Genomic DNA, 22,030 nt, shown 5'->3' with positions numbered 1-22,030 from the left:
TGGTTCCATTTGTATAAACTCTCAGAGTTACAACCACATAAGGGTCCATTTGGTTCGTAACTATCCATCATTTACCTGGGGACCCCCTGGAACCCCCTCAAGGACCCCTGGGGGTCCCTGGACCCCACTTTGAGAACCAATGGTGTAGTCAACAGCCGTAGTTAGCTTTGTGGGTAGAGAGGCAGTCTGCTAACTAAAGGGGACTAAATTATTTTATTTTTAAATTATACTGTAGTTTGCCAGAGCCTCAGCTGCAAGTACAAAAAAAGGACACAGTATGACATTCATAGTCATTTTGAAGTATTTTAAATCCTTATCTTTGTAAAATATATACTTCAGATCAATCCGAATCTGAATCAACTTTATGGTCAGGTGTAAAAGAGTGGGTGAAATATGTTTTGTATGAGCTCTCAATATTGCTGTTACAAAAAGAGCTAGAATAGGGAAGAGAGAATAAAGAGGAAAAGAACACAACACACAACAGGAACAGGTCAATAACAGGAAGGCACAGACTAATCATATATACAAAGTCCAATATACATAAGGTGCATGATTAAAAAAATATATACAATGGATAGATGGCACTATGGAAGGAAGGCAGAAATGCTTCATGTGCAGGTGGAAAACATATCCAGCATATAAAAATAGCAGCAGTAACGCAATCACAGTTTCTTGTCTATGGTTAAAGGGTCTACACCATGAAAATCACTTTTTTTCTTGGTTTTTTGTATTTTTTGGGGTCCCCAGTGTCTCTTGTACCCCAAAAAATGTTTTTTTTTTAATTCAGTCATTCCTTCTCATTTCATGGATTTCCAGAATGGGCGTGTCTGAACAGGCGATCTCAGAATGGCAATGTTTCTGACATCACAAACATTAATGATGGCAAACCCAATGTTAAATGAAAAGTGCCCGAATCGCTCCGAAACTTTTTCTACCCCCCCTAAGTGGGGGTCTACGAACAAATACTTCGGGCTCGGATTTTGGCTCCGCCCCCCGGAAGTGGGTGAAACAGGCACCTCAAACACTTGGTGGAATTGTTCAAAAATGTTCAAAGTGATTTTTCTTAGATGCTTCTTTTTATGCAGATTTTTTCCTTTTTTTTTTTTTTTAATCATTTTTTTAAATATTTTTTTTAATTAACAGACAGAATTGCTCAGTAGCCCCCCCCCTGCCCAAGATGACGTTTTGGTATTGCAGCTGAAAGTGCTGTATAAGCCAGAGATTGACTTGGGATGAGTATATCTGAGTGATGATTTAGGCTCAAACCTTTTGAAAAAGGTTTGAGGGACATACACCATATGATATTAAATATCAAATATATTTTTTAAATTCATGGTGTAGATCCTTTAAAGTGAGTGGTATTCATAGTCCATATTTATTTAAGTGATTATATTGGGATGGTAGGCTACAGCTGCAAGTTCATGAACATGTTGAACCTCAGCAAGTAAGTATATAGACTGTGTCAGGCTCCACTGTTTAGAGACAATGGCAACAACTGTGAGGTCTGCGTAGGGCTATTCCAGTGTATTTGGAACAGTTTGTTTGTACAGTGCATGTTTGAAATCAAACTTCTCCGCTTGATGGCAGTATTGTACAGCAAAGCTCATTCAGTAGCTCAAATAAAAACCTCACATTGCAATAGCTGTGTGGCTGAAGTTCCACTCCACATGAGCAGATTGTAGCCTCATTGACTTTAGTTTCGTGTTTTTACTTTTGTCTTCCGGTGCTGTGTCATTCTTAAGTGATGGATTTAACCACAACGAGTCCCACCATGATAGGGATCCACAGCAGTTTGACCAACAATGTCGGTGATGATCCTGGCGGGGCATGTTCCTGGAACGGGGCATGTTCCTGGTCATTCAAGTGTTCAAACACTTGAATCATTTCGGTGGCGAGATAAGTCCTTGTGCTAGGTATCCACAGTGAGCAATTGACAGGCGTGACAGGTGCTTTGTGGATTTTGAGTGTACTTTTGATGGTAAACAGTCTGTTCTGGTCCTCCTCTGTGTCTGTGGCTGCATCGTGTGTCAGGTTAACATTGCCCTGGAACCAGTGGACTGTACCTAAGGGGTAAATACCGTAGAAGCGACACTCAAGTTGAGACTCGCTGTCGGAGGCGGAGCTGTGGTTGGAATTTCCAAAGCATCCTGGAAGAATCAGGGAGTGGTTTAGAAAGAGAGATGACATCAGACAGTAATATGTTACTGCAATTTTGGTATTGCACTTGCACTTGTATTAATCTGACAGGCAGCAATAATGATTCTTGCTTGTGTTTAAAAAATAAACTTGCTTTACTTCAAGAAAACTCAAACACAAATGAATCTAAACAAGAGAGTTATCTGACTCCACTGGAAGGTTTTCGATACCATACTGTGTAGATGATTATGTATTTTCTCCTTTTTTTTGAACAAGTGGGTAAGCTCACCTTGCAGTGTTATGTTGGCTTTGGCATATTCTATTCCACGTATGGAGCGCAATTTGCAGGTGTATTGTCCTTGACTGTCCGGCATCACGTTCAGGAGAGTCATGGTCAGCCTGTGTCCAGTTTCAGATCCTGTACTTTCACACTTGACCCCAGGGCCTTCATGAAGTGGTTTGCCATTTTCAAATCTACACAACTCTGTCACAGCACTGAACCAGTACATTTCTTTGATGCCGAGTCCACTGTCTGAGCTGGCATCACAGGTCAGATTTACAGGTTTACCACACTGAGCCAGTACCTCAGGACTGGTCTCAAGCTGCACCTCTCTTGTTGTGCCAGCACGGCCACTGATCACTGTACCATTGGAAGGACTGGTGCCTGATGAGAGACAGAAAGAGAAACCTCAATATAGTAGATACATAGTCTTTATTGCAATTTTTTGGTTTGTTTACTTTGATAGATGCAGCATCATTGGCCAATCCTCTCTGTTTTCATGATTCATGTTTCCTCTCTGGTAACACTTTAGAATAACTATGCCATATAATTAGTTAATAGATCGTTCAACAAACTGTTATTTTTTTATATATTGTTTTTATAGAGCAATTTTTTTGTACCCCTTTTTCTCCCCAATTTAGTCGTTATACCAATTAATTCCTCCCCGCACACATTTCTGTGTTGTCAGTCACTACTGTCGTATCCTACTGACTCACCTGCCAGTGAGGAGCCCCCACCAGGAGGATGTAGAGCCTTCGCTCTACTCCTCCCGCCCAACACTCCCGCTGACAGGTGCCGCCCCAGCCCGTAGGAATACATGCAATGACCAATATCACCCACCCCGTCCGGCTTCCCCCCCCCCCGAACACGGGCCAATTGTGTTCGTGTAGACACTTGACAAAGCTGGTTGCACCACAGTGGATTCGAACCCACAACAAACTGTTAGTTAATGAGTTATTAAAGACTTATTACATGTTTGTTAATAGAACATGTTAAGTTGATTAATAACTGAGTACAAGTAAACCCTCTCTCTCTGCTGCCAACTCCTATACTATTGTAACATCATCAGTACTGGAAAAGGCAACACCAGAGCCTTCTTCTCTAGTCAGCCTGCCACGGTCTACTAAAACCAAACAGCACCCTCCCTGCACTCTAGCCGGCCTGCCACGGTCTACTAAAACCACACAGCACCCTCCCTGCACTGGTATGACAGTGTGCATTAAACCTAACCTTAAAGGGGTATTACACCTCTGGGGTCATTTTAACATCTACTCAGATTATTTCTGTTTTTAAGTTGCTTGATTCAGTATTTAGATATTTGATATTCATCAGCCCCCTATAGAAAGCCTGGTTCTGGTGACTGATATTGTAATGAGTGAGGGGGGCATGGTTTTTCAATTAGCGTTTTCTTTTTTTCTTTTTCTCTTCATCAAAAAGTCATGAAAAAAGAAGGATAGATCACGAGAACCAGGGACGTGTGTTTTCAATGAGTCTTAACATGGTTCAAATGGAGCTTGAAGTTCAATGGGTTTATATATGAGGGGGACGACGACGTGTCTGATAAAATGAATATCAAATCTGAAAATATCAAACCAAGCTTACTTCAAAACTGTCTGGAGTGCCCACAAAAGCCAGAGATGTTAAAATGACCCCAGAAGTGTTTTAAAGTGAAATACCCTTTTAAACTCACAAAACACTATGCCTAACCTTAACCTCACACTAATGTAACATTTGTCGGACTACTGAGACATTGAAATAATGGGCCGTCAGACTAATGAACAGCCTCCCTGCCCCTACAGTACTACAGCCACCCAGCAGGCCTTCCATCAAGGGAATTATCTAAACAAAAATACATGTTTAAGGAGTCAGTAAAAAAAAATCATCATTAAAGGTTAGTAAATAATATATTTGTTGCAACCATGTTAATAGTTTTTAGACCTTATTGGGACTTTATTCTATAGCTGACTAGGGAAGAGCTCTGGCGCTGCCTTTTCCAGTAGGGTGTTTGACTACATGGTAGGAGGAATTGGCAGCAGAGCTTTCTTGTACTGAACGTTGTTTATAAACTATTAACAAATACTAAACGTAAGTCATTAGAAGGTACTGTAGTACAAATAGTAGTTTGTGAATGACCTATTAACTATTTATACAGAATAGTTATTCTAAAGTGTTACATTTATCCTCTTACGGAGGACAAGACACAACATGAGAGTTTCCTCTCCGCCTCGCCCTCGCGGCACTGCACATGGTTTAGCACACTTTCTTTTTGTGAAGTCGCCACTGAAATAACAATACAATCTACTAGATGCTGTCTGTCAACTACAGTTTGTTGGACTGCACATTTTTCACATTTTGTCTTTTCCGTCCATACATTCCTCCTCGTCTGATCATAAAGTGGCACTCACCATCAATGTCGGCGCTGCTAACTAGTGAAGCCAGCCAGATGACAGACACACAGCCATAGATAAGCTCTGTTCTCACACCCCAGGACAAACTCGGTCCTCTGGTCTGTATATAAAAGGAATATTTGATAAGATAAGATGTTTATTGTCATTGTATTCAGAATACAACGAAATGTTGTCACTATTTATCACTTTTTAAACATAGAAGTAACAAATCAAAGGTAAAACATGAAGCTTTAGACACAACATTATGTATGCCAATTTTGTTTGTACTGTACCATGATGTCTTCTTAATCCAATGCTGATAGATTTCTTAATCCAATGATGATATAGTATGTATGGAGTAGGAAGGAAGATGATCGTGCATGCAAGAGAACCTGACTAATGAAGGGTTACATAGGCTACTTCAGGTAGGCTTTCAGTGTTTTCACCTAACATGCATGGACTTGTCATGTCAGAGACTCTGGAATGAGTACTGAACAATGAACAGTGCTGAGGGAATGCAGTTTACCGTAAGTCTTGAGAAATCTGGGAAAGTTAAGGCAAGGAACGTTTATTTGTGTAGCACATTTCAACCTACATTTTTGTTGACATTTTTACAGAGCCCCGAGGTTACATGGGGGAGAAAAACAATGTTCAGGTGCACTAGGTGTCAAAATAGGCCGGGTTTCAGGTGGTCCACCAATTCTATTCTGTTCATTTGTCACACAAGTACTAGCTGCATCATCTTGACTGCTCAGTCGCTCACAACGCATAGCCTTGGGGAGAAACTTGATCTCTTCTAGGGTGAGCTTTGATCAGCATGTATCTTTATGGGATCATTGCTTCCTCTCTCTCTCTCTCTCTCTCTCTCTCTCTCTCTCTCTCTCTCTCTCTCTCTCTCTCTCACACCCACCCACCCACACACACACACACACACAAACTCACTGAAAGTAACCTTGCGTGACGTCACCAGGCTTTCCACCACAGAGGAAAGCCTGGCATTCATTCAAAAACTGAGTCGCGTGATCCAGGGGAAAAAATTGTGTTCCGGTTGGTGTCGCATTGTTTTTGTTCCCCACCTAATGCAAATGAATTAGTTTACTCTCGCAAGTCGTGCTATTATTATACCAAAGGAAACTAAACGATTATACCAAACAACACATTTTAAACTAGGGGAATAATTTTTGGAGGTTTCGGTCGTGTGTTCCGGCCGCCTGATGACGTAAAGCTATTTCCACTCCAGACCGGATCAGAAACCCAAAAATGGTATTGATCCCAGAGAGAGAGAGAGAGAGAGAGAGAGAGAGAGAGAGAGAGAGAGAGAGAGAGAGAGAGAGAGAGAGAGAGAGAGAGAGAGAGAGAGAGAGAGAGTAGAGAGAGGTGCTGTTTGGTAGCATTCCTCTAATTTGTGTAGAAATAATGTAATGACCAGTGGGCTGAAGGCTTCCAAGAAGAGCCATAGCAAGTTCTCAAAGTCACATATAAAAAGAAAGCTGCACCCACGGTTAAATAAAACAGAATTTATTGTTCTGTTTTATTTAGCCGTTCATTTATAAATGTAAATGTATAAAGCCACGCAATCCATTTCTTAAATCAAATAACATGTACAATAACACATCAATAAACAATAAGTATTGTGTGCGCAAAGAGGCATGCTGTGATGTCCATCTTTGTCACTTTGGCACACCCCAGCAGCCCGCACCTTGTCTCCAGAAACCTGCGTACCTACAGTAACACAAAGTCCAGAAGCTGCCGAGACCGACACCTCCTTTGCTTCCCACTAGGCCTGGTAAGCTCTGGTGATCCAGGGTGAGAGTCATCCTCTGTGGGGGTCTCTCCGTATCCCCCCCGTTCTGTTTTGTGCTGGTGAGGTGTTGGTAACGTGCCAGCCGATCCTGATGGAGGACTGCCTCACGGCCCCCTACCAGCTGCACTCTATAGACCACATCAGAGAGTTTAGCCAGCACAGTGTATGAAGTCCATTAGCTATGGAACTTCTTTCCTGTTGCTGAGATAACCCAGCCTCCACCCTTAGTTCTGATTCAGACGGTGGTCCACTGGGGTACACAGTTCTCGACCAAACATAAGAGCCACCGGGGTACAACATGTCGATCCCTGGACTCCAGTCTGGTATGCCCACAGGATATGGGGCAAGTGGAGGTCATAGTCTCTCTGCTGGCGGTCAGAGATAGTTTGCTATGTAGTCATGTCATGGTGCAGTTAAACCGCTCAGGTGTAGAAGGGCAGTGGTGGAAAAAGTACTCAAATGTTGTACTTAAGTTAAAGTATCAATACTGCAATGTAGAAGTACTCTGTTACAAGTAAAAGTCCCGAATTCAAAATTCACTTGAGTAAAAGTACAAAAGTATTGGTATCAAAATGTACTTAAAGTATCAAAAGTAAAAGTACAAAAATGTTTGAAAATGGCAGATCTACAAGCTCACAACGCGTCGCAATGCGACGCGTTGTGAGATCTGTAGATCTGCTATTTTCAAATAGCCTATGTATAAAATAGGGCTAAAGTGGTGAATGTATGTTTTATAATGTAATAATTTATATCTGCAAAGTAACTAGTAACTAAAACTTTTCAAATAATTGTAGTGGAGTAAAAGTATAATATTTGCCTCTGAGATGTAGTGGAGTAGAAGTAAAAGTATTGGAAATTAGAAATACTCAAGTAAAGTACAAATACCTCAAAATTGTACTTAAGTACAGTACTTAAGTAGGGCTCTCCTGTGTGGTAGCAGCACTCTGATCTGGAACCACGTATGCCAGCTGGCCCCTTTGTGAAGTAATGCTTGAAAGTAAATAATCCATGGCTACTAACACATATGCGGTTTCCATGGCCAGTGACAGGAAAGGGGCCTATAGGTCGACCCTGTCACCCCCACATGTTCCAGGGGTGTCCCCACTTGGTACTGTTGTAGTGGAGAGTGTGAGCCCCAGGTAGGACCTATTATGGTGGTGCAGAGGTTGCATTTGCGGAAGAATCCGTAGTTCCACATCCTGTCGGCAGTTCAAACAGTAGAACTGGGCCCGAAGTCGTTACGCGGCCTTGGAGACCCTTTGGGGGCTGTGGTGATTTCACTGTCCCTGTTGCTTACAGCTGCGCAGTCGACCTGGAGAGCCACTACCTTGGTGCCGCCATGCTCCATTTCTCAAGGCGCTTGTAGCAAATAACCTTCACCTGCTTCCCCTGGTATAAGGGAAATAAGGTATGTTCTTTTCTCTGGCTTATTCTTTTGTAGATGGAGGTTGATGTAGTCATTTTATGTTTGCAATTAATTATGAAGAATAAAGTAACCTGCAAACCAGACTGTTGTGACATTTTAAACATCTTAATAAGTTATTCTCCTATATAGTGGTTATTATTCATAAGGAAACATAGATAAAATATCAGTACAGGTTGGTTTATGTTATTTTATTGATATGATAATGCATGCACTCTGATATCTCAACACGGCCATCTCACATACAAGCTCTATTAAAGATAGTGTCGGATGACTGCCTGCCTGACCTGAATAATGCTGTTTGATGTAGCCTATTTGGCTGTGCTGTGGGGAAAAACACACAGGGAGTAATGTTTGCAATGGTGTCTGATACTGAAAATTGTAGCACTGTTATTTCTTTCAAAATTACTCATTCTGAGCACGGAAAACCTGTGTCCAACAAGCAGCTGTGGTTGGCAGTTGAATGAATCATTCCTATTTCCTTAGCATCATTGTCTGTGCAATTTTCAGTATGAGATTCAGACTCCTTACAAATCTTCCATCTCTTATCTTATTTTCAATGTTCAGCTGTGTACTTGGTTCTGATCTTGGATATCTAGGGCGATGTGATGTCCTTTAGCAACGACGGCCATTGGGAACACGCCATATGTATGTATATATATATATATATATATATATATATATATATATATATATATATATATATATATATATATATATATATGTATCCATTAAATGGTTGCCTCCTATATGTATCCATTAAATGGTTGCCTCCTATACATTAATCATAGCATCTATTGGTTGATAGTGCCTTTATCCAAAGAGCTTTACAATGTGCATTATATTCTCCCATTCATACACACATCGATGGCAGAGGAAACAATGCAAGGCACCATGGCAACGTGCTCATCGGGAGCAGTTAGGCATCAGTGTCTTGCTCAATGACACTTTGACACTAACTCAGGGGGAGCCGAGGGTCGAACTGGGAACCTTCCGATGCCTAACCACCTGAGCCACATATGTGTTCATATATTCCATATATTTTTCAAACTATGTAAACACATCAATATTTCTATGATAAATGCAGACTGTTTGATATGTTTAGACTGTGACGCAGTAATAATATCAGTGGTTGTTGCGCAGCAGAAATAGCTCTTGTATTAGGTCACCAGAGATGAGAATAATAATAGAATGTTCCAGACAGTTCTGAGATAACTGTTATTGTAGCAGAATGTTCTGAAAAACAGGAAAACGGTTATGCAAGATTAATTGATTGTAATGGATGTTTTTCAGTCGTGTCTGCAGGCATGGCTCTGTTTGTTATTCTATTAATCAACATACGTACCGGTATGCATCTAAAGATTTCTACCTCCAGACTAATTTCTTCCACAAGGGCCTGAAGAAGAAGATCAAATACAATATTCACACTTGTACCGCTATTAATATTTTATAAATAGAATGTTTTCAATCTCTTTGTGAGTTATCTGACTGAAATACAATGTATTTGCCCACACTCAGGGAGTCCATTCCAATCTTTGTCCCCACAGATGCAATTAATAACAGCACCATCCTTCCAATAGGATGGGACAGGATCATCATAATTGCCTTTACCAAATGAACTGAAAATGAATAGAATGATTCAAACATGAGGGAAACAGGACTAGAACCTTCCAATGATGACTACTGTACATGTAATCAAACTCTATGCTAGTACATCATCAAATACCGTTGTCTGAGTTGCATTTATTCTGATAGTACCTGCTGAAGCTGATGTTTCAGGAGTGTTACCTACTGAAACATGTATGGTGGAAAGTAACTACAAAAGTACATTTACTCAAGTACTGTACAATTTTAGGTACTTTTATATTACTTGAGTATGTCCATTTTTCAATATCTTACACTTCTAAACATAGTCTAAACATGCAAGGTTACTTTGCATGTTTAGATTATTATTACATTATTATTAACTCCATAACCCATTAAGGCCGATTCTACAAATGCCTTGTAAATCGGTTCTCACACTTTCATGATTTTTCAAAAATGTTCAAAAAAAAAGCTCAGCTCGTCACATCTTGCCACACTGCGAGCTCTTATATCTGCTATTTTTGAATAGCCAATGCAAAAAAATCTAAAATGCCACAGATGCTTTTAATGAGTTAAGCCCTATTTCATCTTGACACATTGTGAGCTTGTAGATCACCTATTTTAGAAAATATGCCAGTACTTTTGTACTTTTAGCAGTGATGATGCACAGTTGACTGACTCAGTGAACTCATCCCCCCGTTAGTTAACAAAACGTCAGGAACGTGTGACCTCACCTTCATCCTAACCATCTCACTGATGAAAAGATTACATTAAAAAAAAATATATATATATATATTTTACAGACTGGGTTCCCATATTGGGTGTGAAGTGTCTTGCTCAGGGACACCAACACATTGCTGCGGCTGGAAATCGAACTTAGGACCTCTGTTTCACAGGCGGCCTCTCTACCCATACAGCTATGGCCGCCAACATTCATGACACCAATTATGGTGTGTATTAATAATAGACCAGCTTAGTAGAGAGGAAACAGCATTTATTTCACAATTTGTCAAAAAATAACAGCATAACAACCTCATTAAATCCATTTATTCACCTTTGTCTTTAATAAGGACTGATTACTGAAGGTAAATACTGTACATAAAGTAAACTGATTGCTGATTGCTTAACAGTTTCATGTGTCACCACCGGCAACAGCTGTGGCCAGAGGCTTTGTCCCTGTCCGTCCGTCCGTCCGTCCGTCCGTCCGTCCGTTAAGGATGAACTGATTAGTATTTGGTGGTCAAAGGTCAAGGTAATTGTGACCTCACAAAACACATTTCATACATGTCAATATGTATGAAAAATATACTGTAACTTACATTTCACTAATAAATACACTTAACAGCTTTTATTAAATTTATTCAAAGTCTTCACCTTATATTATTAGTCTGGACAGACATTGGTGTAAATTGTAAATTGTAAATTGTAAACTGTAAACTGTAAACTGCAACTGCAGGCGTACAGCTGTGATGCAGTGTTTCTAGTTGGTTTCTTGTTAATTTAATTTGATCGAGGTGTTGCGGCTTGCCATAGAATGTTTTACTGTGCTGCCAAATAAGCAAATAAGTAAGATGTGTGAAAACAGATGGCAACACTGGGTGAATTTCCAAGATTTCCAAGGGTGTTGGCTGAATGTGTTTTTTGTTTTATTTTTTGCCCCAGGTATATTCCATCGCTGTAGAGGAATTTCACTTCCTTTAGACAGTGACTCATATTGTCTCTTTAAATCATGTCATTGACAAACATGCATGATGCATCACTATATTGACAGTAAATAATATGTACATGCATCATCCAGACTCCAGAGCATAAACTCAGTGCTCAGGAAATGTCAGATCTTGCTGTACATAATTAGGAACGCCGTACATTTCAGAAAATCCAACACTTTTACAAGATACAGTTTCTATACAATATGTAAAACAGGCAGTGTTTGACTGTCAGTTGTGAAGTAGGCCCCTCAAGTCTCAAGATTAAAAAGCCAGCTATCTGTGAATCCAGAACGGAAATATCTACCTTACAATCGGGACATTGGCTGAAAGGGCAAAAAAATCAGGACTCAGGACAAAAAAACCCGCTGTTGCCAGATCGTGCGCGAGCAACAAGCAACCTAAGCGAGCAAAACAAGCAACCTAACACACAAAGCTGCCCACTGCGCATGCGTCGCCGCACTTTCTCTAACCAATTCACACCCACTTCACGCTTACAAAACCTGGACATGGCAACGTCGCTCATCGTTCTGTGATTGCCAGCAAAAGTTGGCCAATCAGGTGGCGAGTTCGCAGCCTGAAAAAATACGAACGGCAGCCATTGTTGGTTGTCCGAGTGCCTTCACTTCTTATTTTCGCTTATTAAACGCTCTCAAACTACTGCTTTGAGGCACGGAATTCACTTATAACATATCGTTTGGATAGAATTTAGTTGCTTCACTTCATATGTGTGGTCAATTAATCATGACAGAGCCTATTTAAAAATAAAAATTCAGAGAACCGTCAGGGGCGAACAGTCACACGCATGTATCCGAATAAGTCAACCTATTTTGCCAATAGCCATCTCAAAAGTCCCGTTGCGTCATGGCTGTCCCCCCCGCCCCACCCCCACCACCCACCCACACACACACACACACACACACACACACACACGCACACACACACACACACAGGGAGAGAGAGGGAGGGTGGGAGAGAGAGAATAGTCAGCTAAACAGCGCGACATAATTTTCGCTGACGCAGAGACAGAGAGGGAGAGAGAGAGAGAGGAAGAGAGGGAGGGAGGGAAAGACAAAATAAGCAAGCCCTCGCTTATTTTCCCGCGGACGTCATTTATTTGTCATTGTGGTGAATGTTTGCCGCTGATGTTTGTTGTGTGAAGCTTAATGTCAGAGTGTTTGTGTTGGAGCGCCTCAGTGCGGCTGCTGAGTTCATGTGCAACATCTTGCATGCTGGCTGTGGGTGGCTTCACAGTTTTCCTTCGCCGTGTCTGTAGGTCATGGCCTGTCTCCAGGGACTCCCAAGGGGGGGGGGGGGCACCCTCTGTTTTTTATTTAATTTTTTATCCCATGATTTTTTACCCCCAAACATAATTTTCTTTGGCGGGGTTAGGGGGGGGGTACTAGAATTCTGCCCACGTAGCGGGCAGAACTTCTAGTATTTTACAAGCTGACGTGAACTGAGGCTGACATCCCCAGATGCCACTTTGATCCATGGAGAAAAAAAGCATCACCCCTCTTCACCACCCTGCCAGACACTTTAGCTGATAATAAGAGGCAGAAAATAAGTGAGGAAAGTCACAGCTATTAGCGCTAAGAGAAAAAAGAGACACGGAGGAGGGGAAGGGGTCTGAGATAGAGGTGTCACAGTTTAATACAGCCTTCCTTTTACTGTATTCTCTCTATTACTTTATTATTATCTATTACCGTACTTTATTCTTTAATTCTCTTCCTTTTTTCTCTCTACTGTCAGAGAGAATATATACTGTAAAGAGAGTGCATGCTGGATCACATCGCAAAGGAACTTCGAACCAAAGTTCCTTTCTTCAGGAAAAGAAACCGGTCCTACTGTATGTCAGTGTACAGGTGTCCATATAGGGGTCATCCCACTCCAGGACAAGTATAATTGGAATGATTTCAGAGGCAGAAGAATGAGAGGAACCCTATACTGGGAGCCTCTGAGGCAGTTGGCGTTTGAAGTGTCAGAACAAGAACAGGATATCCTTCCTGGCTGCCAGCCACACTCCATAGCATGACAGATGATAGGAGGCGAAAGTGCTTTAGTGGATTTGTTTTTCCTTTACAGAACGTTGCAGAATGAAGAGCAAAGCCTTGCAGTAGACTTTGCCTGGTAGCAGCTTTGTTAACCACTTAAGCTTTTATACTTTGTTGTACAACGGGGCCAAGTGGCAAAAATAGCAGATCTACACATGTGTTGTGAGCTTGTCAATCGGCTGTTTTCAGTATTTTTGAAAAATGATTTAATGTCCAAACATTTTCGAAAATATTTGACCTATTTTGAAAATCTTTCTGAAAAATGAAAAAAAAATATATAAAAAAAAGATTGCCTTAAAAAGGGTCAACAGGTTGAAAGTGGTTAATCTGTTCATAGTATTCCATGATTTGCTTTATCTTTACAGAGTGCAGAATATTGCAGAATGAAGACATACGGTACTGTATACACAGTATGATGCTGCAGCCTTGTTGCCTTGCTTGGTATCAGCTCGGTTCATCTTTTCACAGTATACTGTACTTATGATTTTGTTTTACCATACAATATGGGGCAATGCCACAGCTCATTGGCCATGGTTGTCGTTACGATAATCACCTGTTGTTTATGACCAAGAAGTCTACGACCGAACATTATAGAATAGAATAATACGTTCAAAATGAATTAAATCTTCCACACCTGAAGCAATGCATTCATCTTAGATTGATCAGATTGGAGCTTACTGCTCCCCCCCCCCCCCTGTAATACTTAGTCCTATATTTACTGTATATTCTTTCCTTTGGTACTACTTTAAGATGTACTTTATAATATAATATATTGTAGTCTGCAGTGTCTGTTCCCTTTACTGGAACAGTAGTCCCTCATCTAAAGGATGTTTGTTGTAAACATATCAAAGAGTTCTGCACATATTCTCACTGAAGCTTTTCCCTGGACATTTCCCTGAACCAACCATTTGGGGGAGGTGCTCTATGCCCCAAGGGTGAGCCTTCCATCGTAACTAGTGGAACCTTTCTCTCATCTCCTGCCTCTTTCGCCTTGGGCGGCAATAAGCTGCAAACAGTGCTGCAATGCAGTGCCCGTTGCTGATCACACACACACCTGTCAAGCCAGGCTGTGGGAGGACTTCTGAGGTTTGCAGAGGAAATTTTTATTTCAGATCTTCTCAGGCATCTAAAAGAACTCTTCTTTTACTTCAGTAGGGGAATAATGCGATTTATTGGTTTTGAAGTGAGATGTGTTTCTGTGCATGGCACAGCCTGGGGCAACGATAAGGCATGGAGAGGAAGGCTGGGATTCAACCATTTTTCTCTTATATCCATTTGTAAGTCATAAGCGGTGGATTGTCAATTACTTCCACAATATTTATTGTCAATGTTCTTTGCAAAGCTGTAGTGAGCAGCCTATAGTTTACTAACACCACCCACTGACATATTTTGACATCACTGATATTCTGGTGGTGAAAGAACTACAGGAGCAAATGCTACATTATTTTCAAGAGTACTTGGTCAATGGCTCTGCTGGGGCTTCACCTAATCAAAGGGCCCCTCAAAATGAACACAGATTTCAGGGGCTCTCTCTTGTCTCACATTCAGTTCAGCCATAAAATGTTCCAGCCAATCAAGTGTTGCTTCAGGAACACAGAAGGGAGAGGTGTAATGTAATTGGCTGTTGAGCTCAATTATCTACAACCTTTTCCTAGAATCGAGAACCATACCTTTAATGTGAAGTGAAAACACGACAATATTGATACGAGTTAGTTGTGATGAATGAGTAAACTATTTTGTGAAAACAATTAGGCTGTTTCTAACCTGATACAAGGACCATATCAAGGCTACATTTACAAGAATCCAAGGCACAATTAATAATTATAATAAACACATTTCTATTAATAGTTTGATCAATTTCTAGTCTATATCACTATACAACACAAATGTAATAAAAGGGTTCTGTCAGATGACACAGCATGCACACATATTTTACAGCTTAGCCTACCCATTAAACTGACAGTTTTGTTAACTTAATAGTAGGGTGTGAATAACACAAAGGATACAGACAGATAAGGTAAATAATGTGCGCTCTCAATTCTATATCCAATCGATAAATTCCAGGAATCTGGAATCTGCCCTTTGCCCAAATATGGAGACGCCTATCGCCACTGACGTCATACAGTACGTGACTGATGTCATACAGTGGTCTCCAAGCACTCAGATAATGGGTACTGCAATAAGTACTAATTTTGGATACATTGACAGTGTCTCTAAATCTATCACAACGTGACGTAAGAACTGTTATGTCACAGCCAACATAAAAGAGAGAGTTCATGTTTGCAGAGTTCTGACTCGTCATTTAAGAGAATCATTAAATAGATCATATAGAGATAGATAGTTTATATTGATAGATAATCTGCGCAGAAGGAGGACTGAAATACGATCTTACAGCTGTTCAAAGTAACGACTCAGATTGTGCAAACATGCAGATTTTTGTGAAGACCCTTACTGGCAAGACCATCACCCTGGAGGTTGAACCAAGTGATAACATAGAGAATGTCAAGGCCAAAATTCAGGACAAGGAAGGCATTCCACCTGACCAGCAGAGGCTGATCTTTGCGGGCAAACAGTTGGAAGATGGCCGCACTCTGTCTGACTACAACATTCAGAAAGAATCCACTCTCCACCTTGTTCTGCGTCTGAGGGGAGGAATGCAGATCTTTGTCAAGACCCTTACTGGCAAGACCATCACCCTGGAGGTTGAACCAAGTGATAACATTGAGAATGTCAAGGCCAAAATTCAGGACAAGGAAGGCATTCCACCTGACCAGCAGAGGCTGATCTTTGCAGGCAAACAATTGGAAGATAGCCGCACTCTGTCTGACTACAACATTCAGAAAGAATCCACTCTCCACCTTGTTCTGCGTCTGAGGGGAGGAATGCAGATCTTTGTCAAGACCCTCACTGGCAAGACCATCACCCTGGAGGTTGAACCAAGTGATAACATTGAGAATGTCAAGGCCAAAATTCAGGACAAGGAAGGCATTCCACCTGACCAGCAGAGGCTGATCTTTGCGGGCAAACAGTTGGAAGATGGCCGCACTCTGTCTGACTACAACATTCAGAAAGAATCCACTCTCCACCTTGTTCTGCGTCTGAGGGGAGGTCAGTAAATGATTCTATAATCCTAGATTGCCTATTGTGATTTTGGCTACATTGCTTACCATTTAGACCTGAGGCTGATTCTAAAAAAGCCTTCTAAATCCGTACGTAAATCGTATGTGTTGCTATATATACTGTATGAATACAAGAACACTCGGTACAACAACCTCAGTCAAATCCGGCGACCTCGGAACTGTCGGCCCAGTCATTCCGGCGACCTCGGAATGGTTGGCGGTGCCTCTCGTGGCTCAAGTCCGCTCATCGTTTTATGTTCTGCCTCGCTGGCACCGACTGTTCTCACCAAGCGGACCATGCACTTGCACCAAACAAAAAAAGAGTCCGACTAGGTTGCTGTACCGAGCGTTCCGGTTACCATATATATATATTGCATATATATATATATAGCTTTCCCGGATTGAAGGGGTTAAGTAATGGACACAACATGTGGTGTTATGAATACAACATGACGGGGCCTGGGGGAAGACTAAATTGGAAGAAAAAATAACAAATAAATACAGTAAATTTGCTATATACTGACAAAATAACAAATACAAAACATCTGGCTGGGAAAGGACTTTTATATCCATGTGACGTGGAGGATATTCCCATGGTAGTGTAAACCCTTCCAAGGGTATTGGCAAAAAAACAAAACAAAACAAAAAGGGCAGGTGGGGTTGCTCATTGAAGTAAGAGCATATATTTGAACCAGGGTCAGCTGCGGGAAGGACTATAGTGTTATTTATGGTACGCACTTTTTACTCTGTGACCCACCTAGATACCCAACTAAAAACATGTATGCCTCTCAGAATCCAACCCTACGTCCTCGTCGTGAGAGGTGGAAGCAGGTAATGCTGACTAACAGGGCTCTGGTAAAACTGCAAAGGCTAATCGCCTGTGCAGTGGATCAAATCACTTGAACATAGACAAATGGCAACGCTGTCATACAATGACAACTACACAAATTGTTAATAACTAGATCAGGCCCAGCACCAAAAGAAAATATACAGGGGTGGAATTACACTTTTTTTGCTCAAAGCGCTACAAATACAATAATTAATGTCCACGATTTGGCAACTTCCCCCTGATAAGCCTATGCTATTCACCCTTTTCTTCACCATAGACAGAGAAGGAGGGTCGAACACAGGCTGTTAGAGTTATTTTGTCGACAATATTGATATATATGCCATCATATCCTATTTTAGTGGGCCATCTTGGCCTAACTCAAGTTTGCCTACCAATCTTATGATTTTATTAAGTTCGAGGTTGGACAAAACTAATCCTAGTATCAGGTCTCTCCTTTCCTCTAGAGACTGCATGTGTTTTGAGCTGTACAGAGCGCAGGCCCTCCAAGGTCACTGATTATCTCTGGAGGAATACAATAACAGCTCATTGGAGTTAACTTGACCATCTATGACAAAGCAACAACACCTCCAGCGACGCCGGTCAGAGTTGAGGTCAACGTGTTGTTTGAGACATTTGGACGCTGTTTGTCCAAGATAAACTGTCACACCATCCGCTTGCCATCTTCTCTCTCAACCTACGAGCAAGGCTCCTCATGGCCCGATGTCATCGTCAGAGCTGATAACCACTTCATTTGTGTATAACTGTTGTGATCATTGACTGTTTAGGCAGAGAGATATTTTTGCTGTACGGTGCCTCGTGGATTGATTCTTTCTCTTAATACAATGTCAACCTTTTAATTTGAGAACCGGCCTGTGTCTGTCTTTGATTTCGTCTCATCCTTTTTACACTGGGTTTTCAGCTGTTTAACTACAAATAGTTTTAATTAACATAGAGCAGGATTTACGACCCTTTATCAACTCTATTAATTGGTCCTTCGAACGGTTAAAGGCCTGTCCGACATTATTATCATAATTATTATAAATATTTTTCTCGGACGGTGCGTTTAGAATCAGCCTTAAAAATTTCAGATTTTTTTCTCCCATCTTTCTTTTTCACGGTCGACTCTGAGGGGCTCCGGACGACTCCTCTTCGCGCGAGGACTCTTTCCGGTCAGCTATCTTAGAATCAGCCTCTTTTTAAATATTGTTTTTGGAGACAAGCGGCTCACAGACATTCCTCAAACGTGGGGGGATTCTCCGTCCAGCTGACTACAAGACACAGGTTACCTCTTGGTTCGGTTCCTTGACTTATAATTTTGACATTGCATTAACTTTAACACGAGGCTCATTGGCCGTACTTGTACATATATATATATTTTTTTGTAAAATTGTTATTAGTATTGTTGTTATATCTTTTGGACAGATACTGTCAATACATATATATGCACATATCAGACACACAATATGTGTCTACCAGTGTGTGCATAGATATTTATTGCCTGGTACATTTGTTCCTTTGTTTTTAACTGCAGTTGTACATAGATACATGTATTCAGATCTGTTTATAGGGGGTTGCAGATATATATATATATGCATTTGCCTGTTCAATTGACAACAATTAGGTGTTGTTTACTTGACTTGTATATGTGCGATGTATATATGTATATATGTAATCTTTTGTAAAAAAAAGATTTGTCTACATGTTATTATTTCATTTATTTGGTTTTAATTTTTGGTACCACAACTTATGACTCAGGCAGAACACAGATTTTGTACTTTATGACTCAGGCAGAACCCAGATTTATGACTCAGGCAGAACCGATATTCGGTATTTTATGACTCAGGCAGAACCCAGATTTATGACTCAGGCAGAACCGATATTCGGTATTTTATGCAGAACCCAGATTTATGACTCAGGCAGAACCGATATTCGGTATTTTATGACTCAGGCAGAACCCAGATTTATGACTCAGGCAGAACCGATATTCGGTATTTTATGACTCAGGCAGAACCGACATTCTGTATCCTATGTTACTTTGATTTTGTAAATCATTTAAACCTTGACTGACACACACAGATACATTCAGTGTGTGCCAATCACAGGGGAATTATTATAATATAATATAGTCCAGATACACCATTCAATTATTTTTCATTTTTAAACTTTAATATTTGATTTCATTCCCATTTATCTAGAAACCAGCCACCTTTGCTCCAGGCAACCTCTGTATCACTAAAACCAGCTACAGGCATCTCATCCAATCAGACCCTAAACAGCATTACATCAGCACTGAACCGTTTGTATGATATTTACTTATTTTCTAGGATAAGACACAGCCTGCTGATTTGAGTATTTTAAATAAACTAGAACGTAGTCATTTAAACCTTCCACTTGGCCACAGACAGAAGTATTTAACCTTGGGTAGGGCTGACGGCCTCTTTATCTCACTCACTCACTCTCTCTGTCCCTTGAACGTGTCAACAATCTGTAGTCACTGTCACTGTTTCTCTCTCTCTCTCCCACAAGCCGTGCATTCGCTCAGAATTGTTTTATTTAAATTTTATATCAGTAATTGAGGGGATAATAATTATAGTAAAACAGGTCAATTGTCTACACTAGCCCACCCACTTCTTGATAGATACTAAATAGATTTTGAACACAGTCTTTTACGTTTTAGTCACGTCTGAATAATTACATTTTTGCATTATGGGAAATATCTTTTCCCCGTCACAGGGACCTCGAAGGCCCCTCAGCAGACAGGGACCCACCAGTGGATGTGGACCTGCTTGGACCGGTGCTTGGACCTGCTGTCGGTGCGCCACCAGGACTTTCACCCCGACCCCACGTTCCTCCATCTGACACAAGCACTAGTAAGAGATCAAAATCTTTACATGAACGTCGGGTTAACACTAAAACGCACCCTACACAATCACTTACTGCACAGCATACAGTAGATCAGATAGAAACACTGATTGCTCCCTTAATTGCCTATACACAGGGGGGTGGCAATTTGGCTTATAGGTACAGGAAATGGTCTCCTGAAGATATTAAGAACATTGCAGAAACTTTACCTAATATTCAGGACAATCCAGAGGGGTGGGAGACCGCGCTCAAAGCAGAGATAATAGAACACCAGCTTAACACTACGGAAGTCAGGGACCTTATTGCAAAAAGTAGCCCGAAAGCCATGTCACATCAGATTTCAGAGGGGGCCCACCTCCTCGACCTACATGGTTGTGCGATCCAATGTTTCCGTACCGAGCCACCAGCTCTGGACGAACAGAGACCCCAAATGATAAGACAGGTAGACCACGAGGAAGCTGTAAACAAAATGATAGGGAACGCACTAGGTCTCCTGCGTGATAACACTAATTTATCTGTCCTCACCGACATCAAGCAGAAAGACGGAGAGGATGTCTCGGAATTCATTCAGAAATTTATAACCCAGTTTAACCGCCACTCAGGCCTAACCAGTGGCCAGGTGGGCTACCAGAAATTGTTTAACCACCTCTTTAATGGAGGCTCTACGCCCTCACTTAAAACAGGCCATCACTATGAATGATCCCTTATGGAAAATGAAAACCACAGAGGAACTCACTACTCTAGCTCAGTATTACAACAATTGCATAGCCGAACCAAAGCCTAGGGCTAAACTACAGGCCGTGATTACTGGGGAGGGACACATCAGCCTACAGGCACCACAGAATAACCAAAACCACAACGGGGGATCCGGGGCAAACCGACAGCAGAACCAACCAGGACCATGGAATCAAGTGTCTATCCTCCCTGCTGGTTTTGGGGCCCTGGTATTGGCTAGACACCCACCTATGACCCCTATGACGCTGCCCTCTCCTTCTCTGCTGTGCCTAATGTGTGATTAGGACTTGGCTATTCTCCACGACACCCAGGGCACACCAGCGTATTAATTCCATTTGATTATTTGGCATTCATTAGTCCAGTTTCTGATGGGTTGGTTTTAAGTTATATATCTAATGTTTTTTTTTTCTTTTCTCGTTAGTGTTTAGTTTTTTATTTTGTTTTGGTAGAAGGGGTTCTGCTTATGGCGACGGGGAAATATTTTCTGGCATAACAGAATCCCACCCTTTTGCTTCGTTGACCAACTCATCATTTTTGACTTCATGTTAAATTTTCACCCTATAGTATTTGTAGAATGCCAAGGATTTCATTTTAGACCAGTTTTACTGTCTCAGAAAAGTCTGTGACCGAATTGTTATGAGAACATTCTGACCTTGTGAGGGCCATTGGGCTCAATATAACTTTAACCCATTCCTTCCAATTACAGTAACTCCCTTATAGCTTTATTACTGTCAGCCCATTATTAATATTATTTCCTTTATTTTTGCCATAATGTCAGCACCATCAGCATATGTGAATGAGTTTGTTCATCTAATTTAGTAACTTTCACTGTTAAGCAAACTCCAATATCCACAATCCCTTGTGGAGATTTCCGTTTAGTTAAGGTCTGTAACAGCCACGTTGCTATGGCAACTCATTCCAAAATGACCTCTTATCTACTCCATTACCCATAATTCCTTACAGGCAGTGTTAGCTTCCCTGGTAACTAACACATAACTATGGCAATATCATCCTAACGACATTGAATTCCTCCATTGAATTCAATTTAACCCATCTCAGTTAAATTAACCCTTATAAGATTCAATATGTTATAATATTATTTAGAAAACAT

At 41.0% G+C, this 22,030-nt stretch overlaps 1 protein-coding gene across 1 annotated transcript; it reads right to left on the bottom strand.

The window, feature by feature from the left end:
* Positions 1 to 287: 287 nt before the first annotated feature.
* On the bottom strand, positions 288 to 5,200 carry LOC308098319 (butyrophilin subfamily 1 member A1-like). The gene is made up of 4 exons (XM_080446632.1): positions 5,097 to 5,200; positions 4,822 to 4,924; positions 2,426 to 2,800; positions 288 to 2,147 (listed from the first exon to the last, which is right to left on the bottom strand). The coding sequence occupies exons 1-4, from the start codon at positions 5,097 to 5,099 to the stop codon at positions 1,738 to 1,740; spliced, it is 891 nt and encodes a 296-aa protein (XP_080302758.1). The 5' UTR covers positions 5,100 to 5,200; the 3' UTR covers positions 288 to 1,737.
* Positions 5,201 to 22,030: the final 16,830 nt, after the last annotated feature.

This window comes from Gymnoscopelus braueri (assembly GCF_963280865.1).
Source record: "Gymnoscopelus braueri genome assembly, chromosome: 13".
Classification (NCBI taxonomy): domain Eukaryota; kingdom Metazoa; phylum Chordata; class Actinopteri; order Myctophiformes; family Myctophidae; genus Gymnoscopelus; species Gymnoscopelus braueri.
This window is presented reverse-complemented; position numbering and strand designations above follow the sequence as displayed.